Source organism: Seriola dumerili, unplaced genomic scaffold (genome assembly GCF_002260705.1).
Source record: "Seriola dumerili isolate Sdu_G_001 unplaced genomic scaffold, Sdu_1.0 BDQW01000109.1, whole genome shotgun sequence".
Classification (NCBI taxonomy): domain Eukaryota; kingdom Metazoa; phylum Chordata; class Actinopteri; order Carangiformes; family Carangidae; genus Seriola; species Seriola dumerili.
This window is the reverse complement of record NW_019174364.1, coordinates 2,191,943-2,212,614: the sequence shown is the minus strand read 5'-3', so window position 1 is coordinate 2,212,614 and position 20,672 is coordinate 2,191,943. Positions and strand designations below refer to the sequence as shown.

Genomic DNA, 20,672 nt, shown 5'->3' with positions numbered 1-20,672 from the left:
TTCCATATTCAGCATGGGCTTCCATATATTAATGCCCATTAAACAATAAAAACAATTCATACTTTAGACGTACAGTTAAATGCATTTTTATCTGGCCATTATTTACATTAATAAATCTGAGATGATGATCTTGCGGGAAATAGGACTGATGGAAAAGATTTAACAGTCCGGATAATGTAGGTGCTGACTGATGCCGATCGATGGCAGTAATGCAGCTTCTTAGATGTCAGCTGCTGTTTTACAGACGAAGAAGAACTGTTCAGCTGCCGCCGGTCTGTTAGATCAGCTGATCACCTCATAGCAAGGACCAAAACAGCTAACGCTAGCTTAACCTAGATGGTGGCGAAAAGTTATGACAGGACATGACTGTGTGACACGGTAGGATATTAATCAGAAGTCCCTTTCAGCAGTACCCTTTTGGTCGTCTAGGACAATAATTCCGTGAGTGTTTTGGAGACACAGCTCTGCTTCGTCTAGCTAGTGCGTCAGTGGCAGAAGCTAACAGGCTAACTCACCTAAACGTGCAGGTACCGTCAGCGAGTTATTATTAGCCGCATTGACCGAATATCAAACAGTGGCTTTTATGACATACAGACTGCATGAATCAGGTATAAAAACAATATCTGTGTGTATAAGTTGATATAGAAATTTTATTTAAGTTATGAATCAGGTGACTTGCTTTTCTAGCTCGATTTACGTTTGGCCCAGACGGTTAGCTAGATAGCTTCCTGTAAAGCTAGCATAACGAAGCCGTCTATAAAACATAAACATGACGCTTCAGAAATATTTAGTGAGTTTATACTGTATGTGTATAGTATTTTAATGTAAATTCAGCTTGAGAGGCCAGTTAAAATCAGTTTTCCAGGGTAAAGCTGGTATTCATCACATTGACAGTAGCGCTAACTGCATTAAACCCAGTGTATTTTGTAGTTATTCATCAAAAATATATTAGCTCTAACTACTAAATAGTCACTAAACAAATGGTGCTTTACAGTGGTTTGGAGAGTTACACATGTAGTCACACAACTAAACACTATCATGCAGTGAAAGTCAAGTCTGATGGGGAATGTGTCCTTTCTTTTCGCACTTTCTCTCCTCAGATCGTGGCTTTGGTGAGGAATTGAGAGCTTCTGGCCACCAACCAGATTGAAAGCTTTAACTGAAGACTAACTATGCCTTACCTCTAAGAATGGGAGGAAGTGGATCCAAAGCCAAAGGAGTCTGGCCTTTCTCAGGCAGTGGAGCTGGAGGTGATTCAGCCACCGATGGGAACGAGCAGTCTTTGGCCCGTCTCAAAGGTTCAAGAAATGCAACACCATTTGTTTTTACCAGGAGGAGGTAAATAACACATCATTGGAAAATGGTAAAGGGCTGGGTCACCCAAATCACAATACATTTTCCCATGTATGCTTAATGGTCTGTATCCATGCTGATAACTTTGGTTTTTGTGAGATGTCCATCTCTGAGATTTCTGACACCCAAATACAATTAAGGTGAACAGCTCTATAATAGAGGCATTTTATACCTCTATTATAAAATTGAAAGTAGAGAGCTGACACAAAATGAGGCAGGATAGGTATGGGGAATGACATGCAACAAAGGTTCCCTAGTGGCCATGAACCAGGGCCTTTACCACAAGGTCACCAGGTTTCCCCAAACAGAATATCCTTTGTAACTGCTCAGCTGCTATCAGCAGTTTTCTTTGGAAATGTTTTTGTTTTGAAAAAATTGTCTCAATAAAACCAGTCCGCAGTTAAGTGTGTAAAATATCTGTGGTTTTTAAACACCGATCAATTCGGCAACGTTATCCACCCCAAGTGGGACAGTTAAAAAAATGTACATGGCAGAGAAAACACGTACTTAGACTTAAATATTGAAGATATCAAGACATATGTAAGTATTAAGTGATCAGTAACAGCTAAAAACACTCAGATGTGAGGTGTATTAGCTAGTGGTGGGCATTTCAAAACTTCAAACTAACTGCATGCTTAGACAGCACTGGAGGTAAGTGAGAAAGTTTGTGTTTTGGGTGAACTGACCCATTATGGTTCAATTGTTTCTGAATTGGTGCAAGTTTCCTCATCTGACATGTAGTTCCAAACTGATGTTTACTTGCTGTGTTGGCAGTTCTTTATACTACGATGAGGACGGTGACCTTGCCCATGAATTCTATGAGGAGACGGTGGTGACAAAAAATGGTAGAAAAAAATCCAAGTTGAAGAGGATCCAGAAAAATTTGATTCCACAGGTTAGTTTGGATCAAAATGATGATGTGGGACAGGGGTGTTTTGTCAGAATTGTCATTTCATTTCATCTTGGATATTGTTTGTTTTATCTTTCAGGGAATCATAAAGCTCGACCACCCCTGTATACATGTAGATTTCCCCATCGTCCTCTGTGAGGTGTGAACCATTGCACAGGGCTGATCTACTATGAGGTGCAGCCACAGGTACTCATTTCAGAGCAAAGTCTTTTTCCAACCAGGATCGAGACTGAAACTGTGGTCTGGAGAGAAAGAGGAAAATTCAAACTGTCATATTCAATTGATATATTGAATGAAATGTTATACATTTGAATTCAGCTATGGTCAGAGTGTCCTCTTTACTAAAATCCATATTTTGATATTCACAAAAGTAGTGATGGTACAGGTTGTGTTTCCACTACCCAGCTGATATGTAAGCAGTTTTAGAGAATACATCAAATTAAGTTGTATTTCTCTTGTGAGTTTTTTGCAGGGAAAAACATCCTTGATGTGAAAAGGCTGGAACGGTTTATGCCTTCCATGAGACATAGAGTGTTAGACTCTGTATGTATCTTTGTATGTGTACATGTGTGCACTTAGGTTTGTTTGAGTGAATGTGTGAAAGCGGGATGGAAGATGTAATTACAGGGTAGGAAAATGAAGGATTGTGAAATTTATTGTATATATGGTCACGTTCTGTATTGTCATGTCTGAGTGTGTCTCAGTTACCGGAGCTCAGACCTGCACTAGTGAACATAATGTACTGTAAATAATTTCAGATTTCTTAGTTGGAAATACTTGAATAAATGGTTTACTGAGCTGAATGTCTTGAGTCAAGAAATTTTTTGTCAAAGGTTTGCCTTTTTGGTCCTGTACTTCCTTCTTTGGTTGTAAACTGATGAGAAGCCTACCATTTAAAGGCATAGCTCAACATTTCGGAAATTACGCATTTGTTTTGCCAAGAGTTACATAAGAAAGTTGATAACGTTGTCATTCTCATGTCTGTCTTTGGTTTTTGGACAGATTAAACAAACAAGATATAACGAGTTAATTAGTGAGCTTTAATAGTGTTATCTTTGGACAGAGCCAGGCTAGGTGTTGCCCTCTGTTTCGTCTTTATGCTAAGCTAAGCTAACCAGATTCTGGCTTAGCTTAATATTGAACACACAGACACAAGAGTGGTATTGATCTTCTCATTCATTCTAAAAGGTGAATAAATGTAGTTCCCAAAATGTCAAATTATTTAAGTACCAGCTGCCAGATATCCAGAAAGAACTTCAGTTTTAGATTAAAAGCTCAATGTACACATGGTGCAATAATTTTAGCTCATTCAGTCAAGTGGTAACTTTTAAACATGTCACCAGCCTTTCTTGTACTTCCATGACAGCTCTAAGTATAACCCTGACATCTCCACATTCTGTCTTATTTTTAGCTTTTCCTCATTGCCTTATTGAATTTCACTCTGCCTTGCTGAGAGGTAAGGCTGTGGTGTGCATCTGAAACCAGATTTTTTTTTTTTTTTTTCCCTTCCTTAATTCCCTGTTCTTGCCAAGATGAGGGTAATCTGCAGACTTTATTTTGAAACACAATTAATTTACACTTCAATAACATGTAGGGCATACACCCTCTAGATGGCAGCAGGAATCCTTACCTGTGCTAACTTTAATGAGTTGGGATGTGATGTTTGTTGTACCAAAAAGTTTTCTCACTTTTAATGATAATCCTGTACAGTTAGACTTTCCAAAAGACTGAAGATATAATTAAATGTGATGTCTGAGGTAAAAACTCAAAAGATTTAAATCATGACCCTATGAGGTTGGTGTTGCCAGTTGGCACAGTATCAAACTTTAATGGCAATGTAAACATATTACAGATGACACATCTCTACAATAAATGGGTAGGGCTTCCTGTGCTGACATTCTCTGGTGTCTGTAATTGTGTGGAATGTGGCTGGGTGTGTTTTTGGGCCAGAGGTCAAACACTTTGATGTATTTCCTCTCCACTGGTCTTTGATGTTTTGCTAAAAGTCCGGCCTGCATTAGAAGGATGTACCCTTTCTCTTAAAACCATACAATCTTCATCAATATGACAGTGTATAACAGTGTCCTGATCTATGCAGTGTGTCCTCTTATGTGTACAATGTGTTTATACTGGGAAACGTTGTCCATGTGGCTGTGGTTGGGAGAGATAGTCATTATAAAATTATCGACAGCCTTGAAAAAGAACTAAAACATGCTTTGAAGTATAAGTAGTAAAAGATTCATTTAACAAACTGTAGTGGTTTAAAATGAAATAGCAGTGCTTACTGTGGCCCATTGTATCAGAGTTTAGTTGGATTATTTTACTTATTACTGTGGTGCAGTGTGATCCTACACACTGCATGTGACCAACAGAGTACTGAACTGAACAAATGATGGTAATGTCCTGTGTATCTTATCGATACATAAAGCCACATGAGTTTAGTTTAGGTCAGTTTAGGTGCAAGCAGAAGCAGTAAAATGTGTATACAAGTCAGTTTAAGAGTGCATTTTCAGGGCCTCAAGGTGTGTTTAGGCACTTCTCACCCATATTTTACTTGACTCATTAAGGTCAATGTTCCAATGAAATTCCCCTCATCCCAATTTACCAATTCACATGATTACCCTAAAGTATCGCAATTCTGTAAGTGTTTGTTACGCACATTGAAAGCGGCAAACTGTGTTTCCAGTTTCCCTGCCATTGTTTTCGCTTCCTGATGGTCCCTGACTTCTGCTGATGTAATGTTCAGGACACAGAGGTCAAAAGGAAGATGAGACCAGAGGGAAACCAAACCATTCCTTTGTTCCTTTCCCTCCCTCTTCATTCACATGCTCTACATTTTCCTCAAACAAACTTCAGAGACAGAGGGGGAGAGAGAGAAAAAGAAAAAAAACTGATGACATGGTGAAGTGAGTCAGCAAAGCTTGGAAAACAAATGGCGGAATGGACTCTGACACAGGAAAACATCTCACTTCCAGGCCCCCACTTCACCCCGATCATGTGCTCGGACATCCTTAAGCTCACGTGTATGTGCAGGGGAAATGTCTAACTTTCAGATGAACACCATTCTTCAAAGCCCACTCATGGACTTCTGGGCTCAAACACCCATTTTACTGGTGATGACAGTATGGGGTACTTTGACAGTATGGGGTACTCTGAGCCATTGCCAGTCGCTGTCACCACATGCCTCAGGCAGCAGTGACATCTGTATGCCAGATGCCTTGTGCCCACTGTCTGAAGTATGCTCAGAGCATTCGTGGAAAAAAAACATAAAAATCCTTCACTTAAGTGGCAACACTTCAGTGTCAAAGAAGTTCATTGAAACTAGAAAACCTACATTCATCTTTTGACTAAAATAAAACAAATGATCAGAAACATGTCCTCAAGTATACAAGAAACATAATTATTATGATTATTATTATTACGAAGAATGGTTTATCTGAGATTGTTGCAGCTCTGGGTATAAGTGTCATTTTAACGTTGTAGTAAGTGGTGTAAAAAGTGAGGTAAAAGTACAGTATTTCCCAAAGAAACGTTTTGGAGTAAAAGTAAAGGTTCAGCAGTTTAGTTTGATTCCTCAATCTAAACACTGTTTTTGAATTTAAATGATCAAATTATGAGTTTTTGGGAACAGGTTTAAAGGTATTTTTTAAATAATCTTATTGTTGGCAGTGGGGTTGTGCATTAACATACCATCTGCCAAAGTTATTTCATGAGAGAAAGAGAGTGTGTGTTTCTGTCTGTCTCTTCTTACTGATTTGAAGTGCTGTGCTTGAAAGCTATTTCCACCTTCTAATCATAATTTCACAATATACAAATCTGAATCCTATGACAGATTGATTATTTTCCACCTGTCCGTCAAATCTGATGAAATCACATCATGTAACTTCATCTTAAACTAAGGCTGTTTTTTTTCTTTCTTTTAAATCTACAGTATTTGGATATGTTATAGCGAAACACTTGGCATTTGAATCAAGTTTGCAGTACCAAAAGGCATCCTTGCATGTCTCCAGAGTAAAATGAAGTCCTCACATTATTTCTAAATACCATATTATTTATAGGCTACAAATAATTGTAATGTAGGAAGGTCACCGGAACACAGTAATCAAATTGTGGGCATGATCTTATTTTTAGGGATGTGGCATACTGGCCCGCTGTGACCTCCTATGAATCTTGACATTGCTCGGTACAGTGTATCTGTTTCACGGCGTGGTGGCAAACTTCTTGGACTGATTCATTCAGAGCTGTGCCGGAACAAAGGGAGTATCTTAAAAAAAAAAAAAAAACCCACAAATACACATTACAAAATCAAAGCCAAGACTGACTTAACTGATATCTGCAGTTAAGTGTAGATTTGAGCTGAGGAAAGACGTTTCTGTAACTCATTAGACACGCGGACGGAGGTGTTCGGATTTCCCGTTTGCTTCGCCATTCCCCCCCCCCCGTGTTCCCAGTGTAAATGGAACATCCTGAAAGTGGTTTGGCACTCGGAGTAGGCGAGTGGCGACTGACAACATCGCAGGGGGTAACTTCAGTATCTTCACTTCACTGACGGAAGGAAGACCGAGAGCCGTGTTTAAAAGATAGGCTATCGCCAAGCAACGCATGCCCTTGTTAAAAAAAAAAAAATCTCTATCGTCATTTTCTCACTCCAAAGACAATGTTCACTTTGAGTTTTTCCAATTTGTTTTGAGGCGACACAAAAACGCGGCTTAAAGTAGCAGGCTTCTGCTTTTTGGGAATGCTTCAGTCTGCCAGGAAAGGTAAGTTTGTCCAGCTGCAGGGAGGAGGCTGGTGTGAATTAACTTTGCTTTTACTTGTCGTTTTGCTCATTCATTGCTAAAGAAAACGGTCCAAAACTAAAATGCAATTGAAGTCGATTTATGTAACAGAAATGGTTATACGTTGAAGCCCATACAGCTTGAAGAGCATTAGAAATCTACACTCACAACTATGGGAAGGAACTTTTAGTAAATAAAGACGAAAACTAAGTGCTTTTTTTGTCATTGTTTATCCAGGCTGTTTGTAGATAGATAAATAGATACATACTTTATTTATCCCCTAGGGGAAATTCATGATTCATGTAGCATTGATTATATACAGATAGTTAACAAAAGTACAACAAAACGTTAATGTAATTTAAGCCTTGAATTTAGATTATTACTGGTAACCACTGGAAAATAGTAATAAAGTACATTTATTCAAGTACTGTACTTCAATCCAATTTTTATGTACCTGTACTTTACCTGAGTATTTCCTTTCTATGTTAATTTATAGTTTTGAATATGGTACTTCTTACTCCTACATTTATTTGCCAGCATTAGTTACTAATTATTCAGATGAATAACACAAAATATAATCAACTAATGAATACAATTATCCAAACGTATATATATGGATTAAGCTACGCAGCAGTACATTATACTGCTTGACCAGCTGCAATAGTAAACTGATGTACAATGAATGCATCAATAATTATCCTCCAGTCATATGATAAATATCTTTCTGAAAAGGGTCACTCTGCGTTGTGAGTACTTTATTTTGAGTACTCTAAATATATGTTGATGCTAGTACTTTTGTACTCAGGTGAAGTTTTGAATGCAGGGCTTTTATTTCTACCTTTACTTAAGTAGAACAACTACATTTCAATCTCTGCTGTAGAGCAGAGTGACAGTCCTTGGTCAAATCACATCTGAAGACATATAAGAGAAAACCTCAGGTGTTCTGCACACATACATAAAAAGATGCTTTCTATAAATAAAATATGAAATCCATCTAGGATTTGTTGTGATTATTTATCTGTGCAACCCCTGTGAGTGCAGGTTTGGTTGTTTCCATTTAGTGCACAAAACTACAACAAAATTGCACTGAACACGTCAGCATATTTGTACAAACTCTTTATTTCTTTTTGAAATGGTGACTTCATGAACGAATGTACTGAGGAATGACAGTTAATATGAAAATAAACTAAAAAAAACAAAATTTCAATCTCCTCTGTGACTTGTAGAGCTGAGAGTGACGGTCCTTTCTGTTGATCCACATCTGAAGACATGTTGTACTGGACTCTGTGTGACTGTAAGGTGCTGTTGCTGATTGTTCTACTGTGGGACTGCCTCTGTGCTCTGGGACTGAAACCCACAAGATGGCCGCTGTATTCCCAAAAGCCTTTGCTCCTTGCTTGGAATGCCCCGACTGAGGACTGTGCCCCAAGGCATGGCATTCATTTTCAGCTGGACCAATTCCAGATCGTGGCCTCACCCAATGAGGCCTTTGTCAAGCAGAACCTCACCATCTTCTATAAGGACCGCCTGGGCTTGTACCCCTACTTTGAGCAAGATGAAACACCAGTGAACGGGGGACTGCCACAGGTGGCCAGCATCTCACAGCACCTGGCAAAGATGCCGGAGAGTGTGCGGAAGTATATACGTGAATCAGGGGCCAAGGGCCTGGCAGTTATTGACTGGGAGGAGTGGCGCCCACTCTGGATACGTAACTGGGAAAACAAAGATGTTTACCGCCGACATTCTCGTGAGTTGGTGCGCCAGAAGAACCCAACATGGTCTCCAGAGCAGGTGGGAAAAGTAGCCCAGCAGGAGTTTGAGATGTCTGCTAGAAAGTTCATGCTGGGGACTCTCAAGCAAGCCAAGAACCTGAGGCCCAACCAGTTGTGGGGGTTCTACCTGTTCCCTGACTGCTACAACCACGACTACAGGCGCACTCTGGAGAACTACACAGGGCGCTGTCCTGATGTGGAGGTGGCTCGCAACGAGCAGCTGAAATGGTTGTGGACTGAGAGCACGGCCCTCTTTCCCTCCATCTACATGGGCACTGTGCTGCGCTCCTCGGCATCCGGACGGCAGTTCGTCCGGAACCGAGTGAAGGAGGGGATGCGTTTGGCATCATCAGGCGACGGGTTGGCACGTCCTGTCTTTGTGTACACCCGGCCCACCTACGCCAACTCCATGGAACAGCTGACTGAGGTGATGCTCTAACTTTAGAAACACTGACGGTCATGAATCTGGGTTCTCTTTCTTTCTTTTTTAACCACACAGTATTCTTGTGAACTTTAAAATGACTAATGTGTTCCTCTGCACTGTCGGTCATGTATGATACTAAACATTTCTGAAGCAGGGGATATGGGCTTTTTTGTTAACTCTAAATCACACTGTGGCTCTAACATTCAGCACTACCACACACTCCCATCTCTCTTTCTCTCTGATCAGTGCATGCTGCATGGAGCTATAGCTCTCTGCTTTTCCTTATCGGCGGCCACAGTCCTTTCCTGTTCTGGTAGCAGACGGACACCTCAATACCTCTCATTTGTGTGGAGAAGGCAGGATGGGTGTTGGTCAAGTTGAAATTCTCGCTAACACCCTATAGACTGTTTCCTTATGGGAGAATGAACAGATAAGAGCTGGTGATGTATTTGACATACAGTAGCTTATGACCCATTAACATTTTGACCTTGGTAAAGTGATACTTAACAGTGTATTTTCCCTCAGTTTGACCTGTAATTTTAGTAATGTAAAAGGTTAAATACGATAGGGTTTAAATGCTGGATCATCTTTTACAGACTGACCTTGTCTCCACCATCGGGGAGAGTGTGGCTTTGGGAGCAGCTGGAATCATCCTGTGGGGAGAGGCAGGCTATGCAAGCAGCAAAGTAAGCATCCACACACTAATTATGAAACAAACACATTAATCACTCAAGACACAACTCACAAATTTGGCCACAAACGTCATCATCTGGTAAGCTTTGACCTGCTGCTCTTGCCTGTCATGTGTGCAGTCATTTGAGAACTAACAGTTATTCCTCAGGGCTCCAGTTCAAAGATAGCGACTTGAGTCACATGAGTGTCACATTTAGGCTGATAGGTGCTTAGATCTCATTTTCAGTAAAAAAAAAAAAGAAAAAAAAATCTTGAAATCAGTTGTGTTGTTCCCAGTTGTGAAAAACCAGTTTTTGCAGTATGGTGTTTTCAGTCTATATCTTGCATTCACTTCAACTGACAGAAATGAGAGAAAATGATTTTGGTTGATTTGCTTTTGTTTGAAATCTTCAGTGAACTAATAATCACAGGAAGAACAAAAAAAGAACAAGATGTACAGACAGACATTTATTGGAGCAACATCTCTTTATTCCAGAGGTTGATCAGTGTCATTTCAAACAAAACAATGATATGAATATGGAAATATTCCATCCATATGATCTTTGTGTTATAGTGAAGGAGTAATGGTACATTTTAAACATCCTCTCTGATGAATGTGATTCCTGTTTGTCTTTATTTTGGATTAACCAGCACACTCTACACTGAATGTGAGCAGGTGCCTCACAACTGAAATGAGTTATTTTGATTTATGAATGTAAACTTAGTAGCAGTCAAGACTTGCACACCACATCAAGCCTCTATTTTTTCAGTTTGTCCTGAGTCAACAAAAATATATGACCCATTTAAGAGCTGCATGTGTGTTGCTCAATCAGACATAATAAGAATGAATGGAGAAAGATTAATCAACAAGACTGGTAAAGTTCATCATAACCACATTATACTTTAGATGAGGGGTTGATATTACACAGAAGGTTCATGTGGTTTCCTTTAATCTACTTCAAAAGTTACCTGAACTTAACATCCATGAAAGTCTCAATAAAAGATAAGGACAGTTTGACTGTGAATGTTGACCTAGTTGAATGAGTGATTATCTTTTTTTCTTCTCCTCTCCAGAACAGCTGTTCCGACCTCGCTGCGTATCTACGGGGTCCGCTGAGTCAATACCTCTTCAACGTCTCCACGGCAGCAGAGCAATGCAGCAAGACGTTGTGTGGTTCTCACGGCCGCTGTTTGCGCAAAAATCCAGACAGTGATGTTTACTTGCATCTGAACTCCTTCACCCAGAATATCACCAGGGTGGAAGGCAAGCTGACAGTCACCGGTGAGGTTGGCCAAGCGGCGAGTTTTCAAACTGATTTTCAGTGCCAGTGCTACAGCGGCTATCAGGGAGAGGGCTGCGATCAGACGGACCCTCTACACCAGAGAGGGATGGCCACTCAATCCATGGCATCAGCAATGCAATGTGTGATCTTACTGATTATCTCTCTGATCCTCTGCTAATACACCATGAATACAGTAGGCACAGCTGCATTTTGTATGTCAAAGTATAGGAGCATACAAGATGACAGGTTGAGAGTTTTTGGGAGTGAGTTGCTGTAAAATAATGATGGCACAAAGTGAAATTTTATAAGAAACACTGTGGAATTTGCAAAGTTATATTTGTTTATTACTATTAATCCTTTTTTTTTTTTTTTTAAACAACGGAGGGCTCCCTGGAAATGACCTTGTTTACATTTTGCTCTCGGTTTCCTCTTAGTCACTGTTTCCCAAGGTGTCAAATTCCATGTTTCTCATAGAGAGCACATTTTTTTGGAGGAAGTGTGATGAATGAGTTGACGTATATCAGTCGCTGTGTGGTGAAAGTGGAATTGATGCACTTAAATCTGGTAATAGCACAATATATTTGAAGTGCCTGATCTTTTTTTTAACATGACCTCTCATCATCTTTTTATGGAGGCAGTAAAAGTGTTACTATTTATTTGAATGTATTTTTAGGTGTTTTATATGATATTTTATTGTTTTTATGTCCAAAACATGACTACTAGTTTTCTCTTAAAATGCATTCATTACTCCATTTATGCCAAAAATTACAGTCTGCAGCTATTTGACTTCAGAAGCACAACCATTGTACACACAATATAAAGAGCAAATTTTCTGACACTTTGTATGTTCCACAGTTTTACTGACATTATTGCCCCTGTCTCCATGCTGTTTTCTCAAATTTTGAGTTTTTGTCCAAGTAAATAAACCTCTTTGTTGAACCTCTTGTGTTCTCTGCAGTTATAATTTCCAGTTACAGAACACAATAACCTGAAGGATGGTGGTTTGTGTGTCATATTTTCAGCGTGAGAGGTAACAGTAAAGTTTTAAATGTGGTTTTCAGATAATAGAGGTATAGTTTTGTTGGTTGCAGTCAATAGAAATTAAGCTACAGGGAAAATACATGTCACAATTGGTCACAGAGGGGAGGCCAAGCCAGCCAGTCGTCAGGGAGAGACATTTTGCAGGCTGGAGCCTCATACCCCCCTCCCCATGTAATTGTAGGGTGCTGTTAAGCCAAGAGTTATTTTCTACTACTTTTAAGAGTTGAGCAAGCATACATTTAAATTTGGAGGTGGAAGAGTTCATTATGGCTTTTTTTGACAGCCATTAAGGGTAGACTCTTGTAGTCTTTCCACGCCTCTTTAACAAAACTGTTTATCTTTAATTATATTTACATGTTTTATTGAAACAAAATGAAAACTGTTAAGGATAATGATGGGATGAGGTTTAAAAGTGCCTGTGACTTTAAATCTGTCTGTCCCATGAAATGATTTGCATGTCTCTTCTGATTGGTTGCTGGAAAACCTGTGAGCAGTTCTGGTTTTGTTACTTCCCCTTTTCCTGCATGTGTCACTCAGATCATGAGACTGCTGATTACACATCCAGGCCTATAAAGTCAAAGAACAAACCAAAATCCTTGACCAGTGTTTCATTAGGTAAGTTAGTGTTTGTAGTTCTGTCTGTAATACATCTAGCTTTTATTGTATTACTTTAAGTTTATTACTTTATTCCAATATAGCTACACTGCAACCTGTGGAAAACCATACAAGATTAACAGACAAACAAAAGAACATGTTTAGTCAAAAGCTGAAATTCATGGAATTAAATCTAGATTCTCAAAATGAAAAGAGACCGTATTCACTTTGTATTTTGATCATCAAGACTCCAGTTGCTTCACAACTTTTAAAAAAATGTTATTTCAATATCCATGTCCTAAAATATTTGCAGTACTGTCTTTCTCTTCTTTGCAGACATGAGTTCCTTTTGTCCCGAGACCCTGTTGCTCTTAAATCTGATCAGCCTTGTTTCAGGGCTGCAGGTGGAAACATCATCTTTCTCCCAGGTGCCTTTCCTCACTGTGTGGAATGCCCCCACTGCCAGCTGCCTCTCTCAGTATGGTGTGGACCTCAACTTGGGGACCTTCAACATCATCCAGAACCAAGACCAAACCTTCATGGGGGAAAACATAACCATCTTTTATGATAACAAGCTCGGTTTGTATCCCAGATACTCCAGCCAACGAGTGGCTGTTAATGGTGGAGTCCCGCAGAACGCCAGTCTTGATGAGCACCTCAGAGTAGCCTCTGAAGATATCCGCAACTATATCCCTGACAGGGATTTCCAGGGCCTTGCTGTGGTAGACTGGGAGAGCTGGAGACCTGTATGGGAGAGAAACTGGGATAGTAAGGAGATTTACTGGGAGGCATCAAGAGCACTAGTGAGGTCCAGGCATCCGGACTGGAGCCCTGCACAGATAAACGCTGAAGCCAGGGTGAAGTTTGAGGAAGCAGGGAGGAACTTCATGGAGGAAACACTGAAACTGGGACAGAAGAAAAGACCCAATGGGTTGTGGGGTTACTATGGTTTTCCCAGCTGCTACAACTATTATGACAAAAGCACACACTACACAGGGGAGTGTCCACCTGTGGAGATAAAGAGGAACAACGAGCTGTTCTGGATGTGGAACAGCTCCTCTGCTCTGTATCCTGACATCTACCTCAGCCTCGAGCAGCGAGGTCTCGGCAGAGAAGTGCTCCTCTATGCTCACTACCGCATCTTGGAGGCCATGAGAGTGGGAGCTCAGGTGACTCCATCAACACCACCTGTGTTCCCCTACGCTCGCATCGTCTACACCTACACATTAGATTTCCTCTCTCAGGCAAGTAGCAGTTGTTTGAACTTGATGCTGTTTTAGGATACCTGTCATTTTTTGTATCTTTTGTTACCCCCCTCTTTTTTTACCTCCTGCAGGAGCACTTGGTCTACACCATCGGGGAAAGTGCTGCTTTAGGATCTGCTGGGGTGGTTCTCTGGGGCAACCACGCATTCGCCGAATCTCAGGTACAATAACTAACTGAGTATGTGTCACTTTAAAGGAAGGGTGTGTTGAGGTCAACTACAGATTGATTTAGAAATTAATTAGTTAGAGTTAGTTATACTTATAGAGTATAGAGTTTTTTTCTAAAAGACTGAATATTGAATTTACTGTGGTTTTAGAAAATTTGTTTGAAAAATTCGGTGGGTGAGAATGCAGAATTTGCTGTTTCATAGTATAAATCGAGATGTGTGCCTTGAAAGTTTAAGATGAAATATTGCAAGAGTTGTAATGTTGAATGTTTAGTGTTTATGGTCACTTATATTTCTCTTTGTTCTAAAATTGTTCTAAAACGACGACGATGATGTTATTTTACTTACTTATTATCCATGGTGATTTTATAAGTCACCACCACTGACTCATAACTGACTAGAAGAAAAAATAAACTCAAGACACCACCGTTATGAAAGCAAGATAGCTGAAAACATTTAAGTGAATAAAACATGCCATACTGGAAAAGAATAAGAATCGTTTTGCTGGACTTGAACTGAAACAATATATTATACTACTAAATACACACACCTCTAATAACAGATCACAAATATACGGTTTCCTTTAAAAAAGGCTCAGTAATTATCTATAAACAGCTGGAGACTGTGGTTTTTAGCAATTACTCAAACAGGAGTAAATAATGGCATTTGTTTGAGCTGCAGGTTAAAACACCATTGGTCCTGTGATGAGTATTTACGACAGCAGGATGGTGTATGTTTGATTGAGTCAAAATAAAGTACAGTACATGTTCATGGTATTGAAGATCCATGTCAGCCGGTGCCACACTGTGGCTGACTGATGTGTTTTAAACAGTCTTTGGACAACACTGGAGACCTGGCACAGAGGAATAAGCTGTGTTTGGCTAACCAGACAATACTTGTTAGTAGAATCAAGTGTTGGTTTTGGTCTTTTCATATAATAATGATAATAAGAATAATAATAATAATAATGATAATAATATAAAATATCACCAGAATTATCCTCAAACAATTACTCCCTCAAGAGTGCAATGTCAAAATCATACTGTGAGTCTCTCACAGTATGATTTTGATAAAGTGCTGATGTACAGATCAACTGCTGAGAGGGGGCTTTTCTACAGATGGCTAATTTGTTCAGACCACTAAAAGCATGTTTAATTAGGCTCAGTGTGCTGGGATCTAAGTCACATGACATCTCACCTGCTGGGATATACGTCTGTTTTTTGGTAGGGCATCACCATATTACACTTGAGCATATTAGCCCATTAAGTCTTTTTTGACATTCAGACAAAGGTGTCCGTTATGTAAAGCTGTGTTAAAGCTTTTATTAGGAGTTCTTTGAAGCATCAGTCTCCTTTCTCTTTTCTGCTCTCAGGCAACATGCAACGCTGTCAAATCCTACATCGATGACGTCCTGGGTCCTTACCTGGTGAATGTAACATCAGCGGCCACTATGTGCAGCCAGACTATGTGTTCCTCTCAGGGAAGATGTCAGAGGAGGGACTCAAACTCAACGGCCTACCTCCATCTCGACCCTGCTGTGTGGAAGGTGGTGTCTCCAGATGGGGGGAAGAACTTCAGAGTTGTGAGACAGATGAGGGGACACGAGACAACATTCATGAAGACTGAGTTTCAGTGCAAATGTTTCCCAGGGTGGGGTGGTGAGAACTGCTCCAAGCCAGTTCGGGGATAATAGACTTTCTTTTAAGGAGGTGATCCAGTAACAGTTTTGGTTGAATAAATGGTAGGAAAGTCTGTAAAAAATAAAAGTCCAAAAATGAACCACAACAATGATAGACTGAGGGTTGTTTGGACCAGAGGTACAGCTCTGCATGAGTGCATGTGGTTTCCTGTGAATATGAATTTCCCAATCTATGACTAATGTGTTTTCTTAATTAATTGCTTTTGTAATTTTCCTGTTTATATAGGAGATATAATTTTCCAGGTTTTAAAAATAAATCCCAAATTTCTAATGTATGCAGAATGATTTTTATGTAGAAGTGAACATGTCTCATAATAAACTTAAACTGACTTAAAATATGTCAAAGTTTGAGCTTCTCTGTGCTGAATGATGTATTTGCAGAGTTTGACACAAGAAGATTGTTTATCTGCTGAAGACAGAAAGTTTATCTGAGCTCACCTTAAATCTAATAGATATAACTTCAAGTTTTTCCTAACTGAAACAAACAAAATTTCAGACACAAATTATAATCAGCGATTAAAGATAAATGTCATTAGTGGATTGATGAACTGCAACACCAACTTTTGTTGTCTGTCGCCCCTGTGGATGTTTTGATGCAGGGCTAAACGGAAACCTGAGGAGCGGAAATAAGCTGTAAGAATTGAGGAATATTCCATGTCCATTACAAACCTACACATGGCAATAACCCTGATTCTCTCAACGCAGTTGGCTTTGAGATTGTGTGTGAGTCCATTAGAGGGGAAATAGACTTACTTTTAACTTTGACTTACCTCACAAGGAAACCTTTTGACTTTCGACATTTAAAGCAGCAATGTTTCCTGGGCTTGATGAATCTTTTCATTTCGTTCCATTTTTATAGGTGTATGTGAGAATTATTTTGAAATTTCCGCCAAATGTTTTTGAATTTTTTATAGCTTTCTCATTTGATTATTATACATTTCATTGTGAAGATAGCTAGTCTGAAATATAATGGTGAAATTAGTGCAATTTAGTTAAAGTCTGAGACAGACAGTGGTGGAAAATAACTAAGTGCACATAGTTAAGTAAAATGGTACTTAACTTGAGTATTAACAATTCATGGCACTACTTAATATTTATAATATAGGACATATTTTGTACTTTTTACTACATTTAGTTGACATTCATACTTAACTTTGAAAATTACCATATTATCAGCCAGTAAAATATGATTTATTGTGAGAGTTTAAACCAGCCAAAGGTATATAAAGCAGTTACATGTGTCTCCACATTGATTAAATACATTATAAAGCTGCTTACATCAGTAATAATAACCCAATAATATGATATTTTTTTGGAAACAAGCTCTATTAAGAGGCCATTCTGCACTGTATGTATTTGTATGGTGTGAATTGCTACTTTTACTAAAGTAAAGGATTTGAATACTTCTTCCACCACTGTCCAGAGGGAACACAGGCCATGCTGAGGCTTGAATTTTAAAATTTAGTTTGTAGGTTTATGACCAGCAGGAGGTGTTGTGGGACAACTAACAAGAAGAAAGGCAAAAGACATCAAGGTCAGAGCCCTGGGTGTTATCACAGAGAGAGTCAAATAACTGTAGAGGAAAAAAACATATTTGACTCAGTATGTCAGACTGTGATAACTTTATACCTCCACTCAAGTTCCCACAATGAATTAAACCCACTGTGACACAGAACCAAAGAGAGCATAGGGTGACATTTGATTGATTTATGAGTGGCATGTACAATGTTGTCTTATCTGATAGCCACCGCTGCTTCAAACTGGTGTTGTTGATTGTAATTTCCCTCCTCTGTCCCCCGAGGCTCAGCGGGCTGGAGGAACAGAATCCCACAGGACCTCACTGTTTCCTACTTCCGGCTTTATCATCACTGGCTGGATTGTGAGGAAATGAGGAGGAGAGATAGAGGCTTTTTTTTTTTAAGCTGTGGAGAAATATCTGCAGCCTGTGCTTTTTAAAAATAAATAATTTTGGTCTTTAGAGTTGATTGTGCTGGTTTTTCTGGACAAGACAAACTGCTCAATTGGTTTTTCAAAGACCAAGGATGAAATTTAATCCTGAAACACTGTATTTACCTGTAGTTACTTGATAATGGCAGGAAAAACATAACAGCACTCTTAAAATGATTGACAGTTGATGCTGGTTCTCTGTTCATTATTATTATTTTCTTCACCCTGGCAGCCTAAAATCCACTCTCTCTGTCCAAATAAAGAAAATGAATTATATTAATGATGTGCTGCTTTTAATAGGCTGAGGATCATTAGTTATTTTAGAAACAATATAAAAATCATTGTATTCAAAATGCAACATTATAGTTGAAATTTCCACCTGTGTGCCATGAATATTCAAAAGAAAAACTCACACTTGGCATAGTGCAACCTCAAATGCAGCATTATTTGGTATAACAGTCAATTTCATCCATTAAGAGGAGACTTTTTAAATGACATTACAAACTTGAGAATTGCCTTTCAGTGTCATAACTGACTGTACATGAACAGAAGCCATTTTGATCTGTTTATCGCATTTTGAGTGGTCCTCTCTTTTTCCTCTACCCTGTCAGGTCTGGCAGGCCCTCTATTTTTCTATCCTTTCATCTCTGCATTTCTTCATTTTGGTGTCTCGCTCTGTCACCCCTGCATGGTCACGTCTCCTCTTTCCCTGCTGCTCTGTCTAGAGATCGTCTCGCTCGCTCTTGGTTTAATAACTGTTTTGTCACGCTCTGCGTCTGTGTCCTTCAGAGGAGTCGACTCTCAGATCAGGTTTCTTAAAGATCTGATGCACACTTGTTTACATGATTTATGTGTGTATTTGGCACCAAAGCCGTGTTGGTATGCATTAATTGGGCTATTAAATGCAGTTCCTTTAAAAAGAGATAGAGTCAGTTTTATCATGATGTGACAATGCTGTGGTTTAGATCTGTTAAGAATTATGCACAAAAACAACTTGGTTTAGGGAAAGGTCATGGTTTGGGTCAAAATGAGTACAAAGGTGCTATTTTGCTGTTGCTTCATAGCCAGCGTTAGCATTAACAGCTCTTTACTCGCCGGTCTAGAAGAAATGTTGCAAGTTCAGCACGGAAGTTCATTTTTTTAATTGTCAAGAGCTGTCTCTTCTACTGAAGTTAACATGCTAAGCAGCTAACGCCAGTCAGGCCAATACCGAATCACTGTCTACCCTGAAGAATTTGCGTATTGTAACCTGCTGTACTGTAAACGATGGCTGAAGTCCTTGGCAATACTGATAAGTAAACGGCTGCTAACGCTGGCTATGTAGCAAAAGCAAAACTTACAAATAGCTCCATTAAGGTTAGGACAGCTTTGTCAGCATGATTATGATAAAAAAAAAAAACATCTTGTTAAGGTTATAGGATGATTATGGTTATGCTTTAAAAAGAAACAAAACGATGCCGGACTACTTCTTGACATGCAATAGTGATTTCCAGAAGTCACTGAGGTTTTTTCCAGTTTAAACGAACAAGGTTTAGGCATTGATTAGTACACTTTAAAGGTGCTTGTAGGGGGATTTTATTGGGGACAGAACCAGGCTAGCTGTTTCCCCATTTCCACTCTTTGTCCCAGAATGTATAACTATGCCTTTTTGTAAAGCAGCTCATTCATCATAACAAGTACAAGACCAGATCTACATCATCGTTCATATGCACTTGGCAAATGGTGAACAGCACTTTTTGTATGAACTGGAATAACATGGCACTATTTCAAACTAAAAGCAACTGACTGAGAGTGAACAGGCTGTAAAAACTGAACTGATGGAACATGGTCCATGTATCTCATATGTAAGTAAATTAAATCAGAGCAGTGAATCGGACACATGAAATGAAAAGGCAAAAAGGCAGATTGTGGGAGAGGTCAGGGTGTCCTATTTCTTAGGAGGTGAAGCTCAGATATCTCACCACTTCGAGGCTGCTTATCAACTGGCAGGATCACTACCGGACCACATCTTGCAGTAGTGTGTCGAATGGCTAGATGCCAACGAGCTGAAGGTGATCAGCATGTTTGGACATAAAAATTAACGTAAAAAAAAAAAAAAGATTGTATGTAGCGTACAGAAAAAAAAAAAAAAGATCATGTGTCTTTTGCGTCTGTGTGTGAAGTGTAATGTGTATGTGTGTTGTTCTCTGCTGTATGCCTCCTGATGAGAGGTGACCTGACAGACTGTCACATGTGACTTATCCTGCGATGGGCAGCTACTGTGCTCAGCCCCAATCCCCCGCCCTGCAAGACCCCATCAGAGCTCCGAGAATAACATTTAAGAGCAAATGGAAACTCACAATCACACACTTACTATACAAAGGTGCCTCCTGCCTGTGTGTGAGCACCTGGGAGCCATTCAGGTGGAAAATTACACTGCCCAATCAATCACTAATAGAAAGTCTTTCCTCCTGTAGTGGCCAATCAAAAGCTCACAATGTGCCATGTCCCCCAAATAACGGCCAATCAATTGCTCACAATGCTTGTCGTTGTCATGTTGATCCTGATAAAATGAAATTACTCTCTGTTTTCATAGACACACATTGATGACATTGGACAGTGACGGATGATGAAAATAAATAAATGCAAGCTAATGAGAAAATAACTAAGGAAATGGAAAGAGAATAAGCATTTTTTTTCAACCCCAACGCCTTTTCACTTTGTAATTAATTCAGATATGATTTTTTTTCTGTAAGCATATAATCCATTTCAGCATTTTTCTCATTCA

At 39.4% G+C, this 20,672-nt stretch overlaps 3 protein-coding genes across 6 annotated transcripts; all 3 read left to right on the top strand.

Annotated features, from left to right (window-relative positions):
- Nucleotides 1–245: 245 nt before the first annotated feature.
- tusc2 (tumor suppressor candidate 2) lies at nt 246–3,056 on the top strand. 4 transcript variants are annotated; one of them, XM_022746764.1, is made up of 4 exons: nt 246–378; nt 1,101–1,338; nt 2,128–2,248; nt 2,343–3,056. In XM_022746764.1, exons 2-4 carry the CDS (start codon nt 1,190–1,192, stop codon nt 2,406–2,408), a joined length of 336 nt encoding a protein of 111 aa, XP_022602485.1. In that variant the 5' UTR covers nt 246–378; nt 1,101–1,189; the 3' UTR covers nt 2,409–3,056. The 4 variants fall into 4 exon arrangements, with proteins under 4 accessions (XP_022602485.1, XP_022602484.1, XP_022602483.1 ...); XM_022746763.1 differs by having other exon boundaries at nt 246–441; XM_022746762.1 differs by having other exon boundaries at nt 246–527.
- Nucleotides 3,057–6,710: 3,654 nt separating this feature from the next.
- hyal2 (hyaluronoglucosaminidase 2) lies at nt 6,711–12,131 on the top strand. Its single transcript, XM_022746760.1, has 4 exons — nt 6,711–7,023; nt 8,268–9,240; nt 9,834–9,923; nt 10,984–12,131. Exons 2-4 carry the CDS (start codon nt 8,311–8,313, stop codon nt 11,368–11,370), a joined length of 1,407 nt encoding a protein of 468 aa, XP_022602481.1. The 5' UTR covers nt 6,711–7,023; nt 8,268–8,310; the 3' UTR covers nt 11,371–12,131.
- A 633-nt stretch (nt 12,132–12,764) lies between these two features.
- On the top strand, nt 12,765–16,282 carry LOC111222903 (hyaluronidase-1-like). Its single transcript, XM_022746810.1, has 4 exons — nt 12,765–12,848; nt 13,164–14,071; nt 14,164–14,253; nt 15,632–16,282. Exons 2-4 carry the CDS (start codon nt 13,166–13,168, stop codon nt 15,947–15,949), a joined length of 1,314 nt encoding a protein of 437 aa, XP_022602531.1. The 5' UTR covers nt 12,765–12,848; nt 13,164–13,165; the 3' UTR covers nt 15,950–16,282.
- The last annotated feature ends 4,390 nt before the right edge of the window (nt 16,283–20,672 follow it).

Excerpts from the sequence above, each read along its gene's own strand:
- tusc2 (XM_022746764.1), top strand. The coding sequence starts at position 1,190 with ATGGGAGGAAGTGGATCCAAAGCCAAAGGAGTCTGGCCTTTCTCAGGC. Across the intron at positions 1,339-2,127 it reads TTTGTTTTTACCAGGAGGAG|TTCTTTATACTACGATGAGG; the intron begins GTAAATAACACA and ends CTGTGTTGGCAG. Across the intron at positions 2,249-2,342 it reads AGAAAAATTTGATTCCACAG|GGAATCATAAAGCTCGACCA; the intron begins GTTAGTTTGGAT and ends TTTATCTTTCAG.
- hyal2 (XM_022746760.1), top strand. The coding sequence starts at position 8,311 with ATGTTGTACTGGACTCTGTGTGACTGTAAGGTGCTGTTGCTGATTGTT. Across the intron at positions 9,241-9,833 it reads CCATGGAACAGCTGACTGAG|ACTGACCTTGTCTCCACCAT; the intron begins GTGATGCTCTAA and ends CATCTTTTACAG. Across the intron at positions 9,924-10,983 it reads CAGGCTATGCAAGCAGCAAA|AACAGCTGTTCCGACCTCGC; the intron begins GTAAGCATCCAC and ends TCTCCTCTCCAG.
- LOC111222903 (XM_022746810.1), top strand. The coding sequence starts at position 13,166 with ATGAGTTCCTTTTGTCCCGAGACCCTGTTGCTCTTAAATCTGATCAGC. Across the intron at positions 14,072-14,163 it reads CATTAGATTTCCTCTCTCAG|GAGCACTTGGTCTACACCAT; the intron begins GCAAGTAGCAGT and ends TACCTCCTGCAG. Across the intron at positions 14,254-15,631 it reads ACGCATTCGCCGAATCTCAG|GCAACATGCAACGCTGTCAA; the intron begins GTACAATAACTA and ends TTCTGCTCTCAG.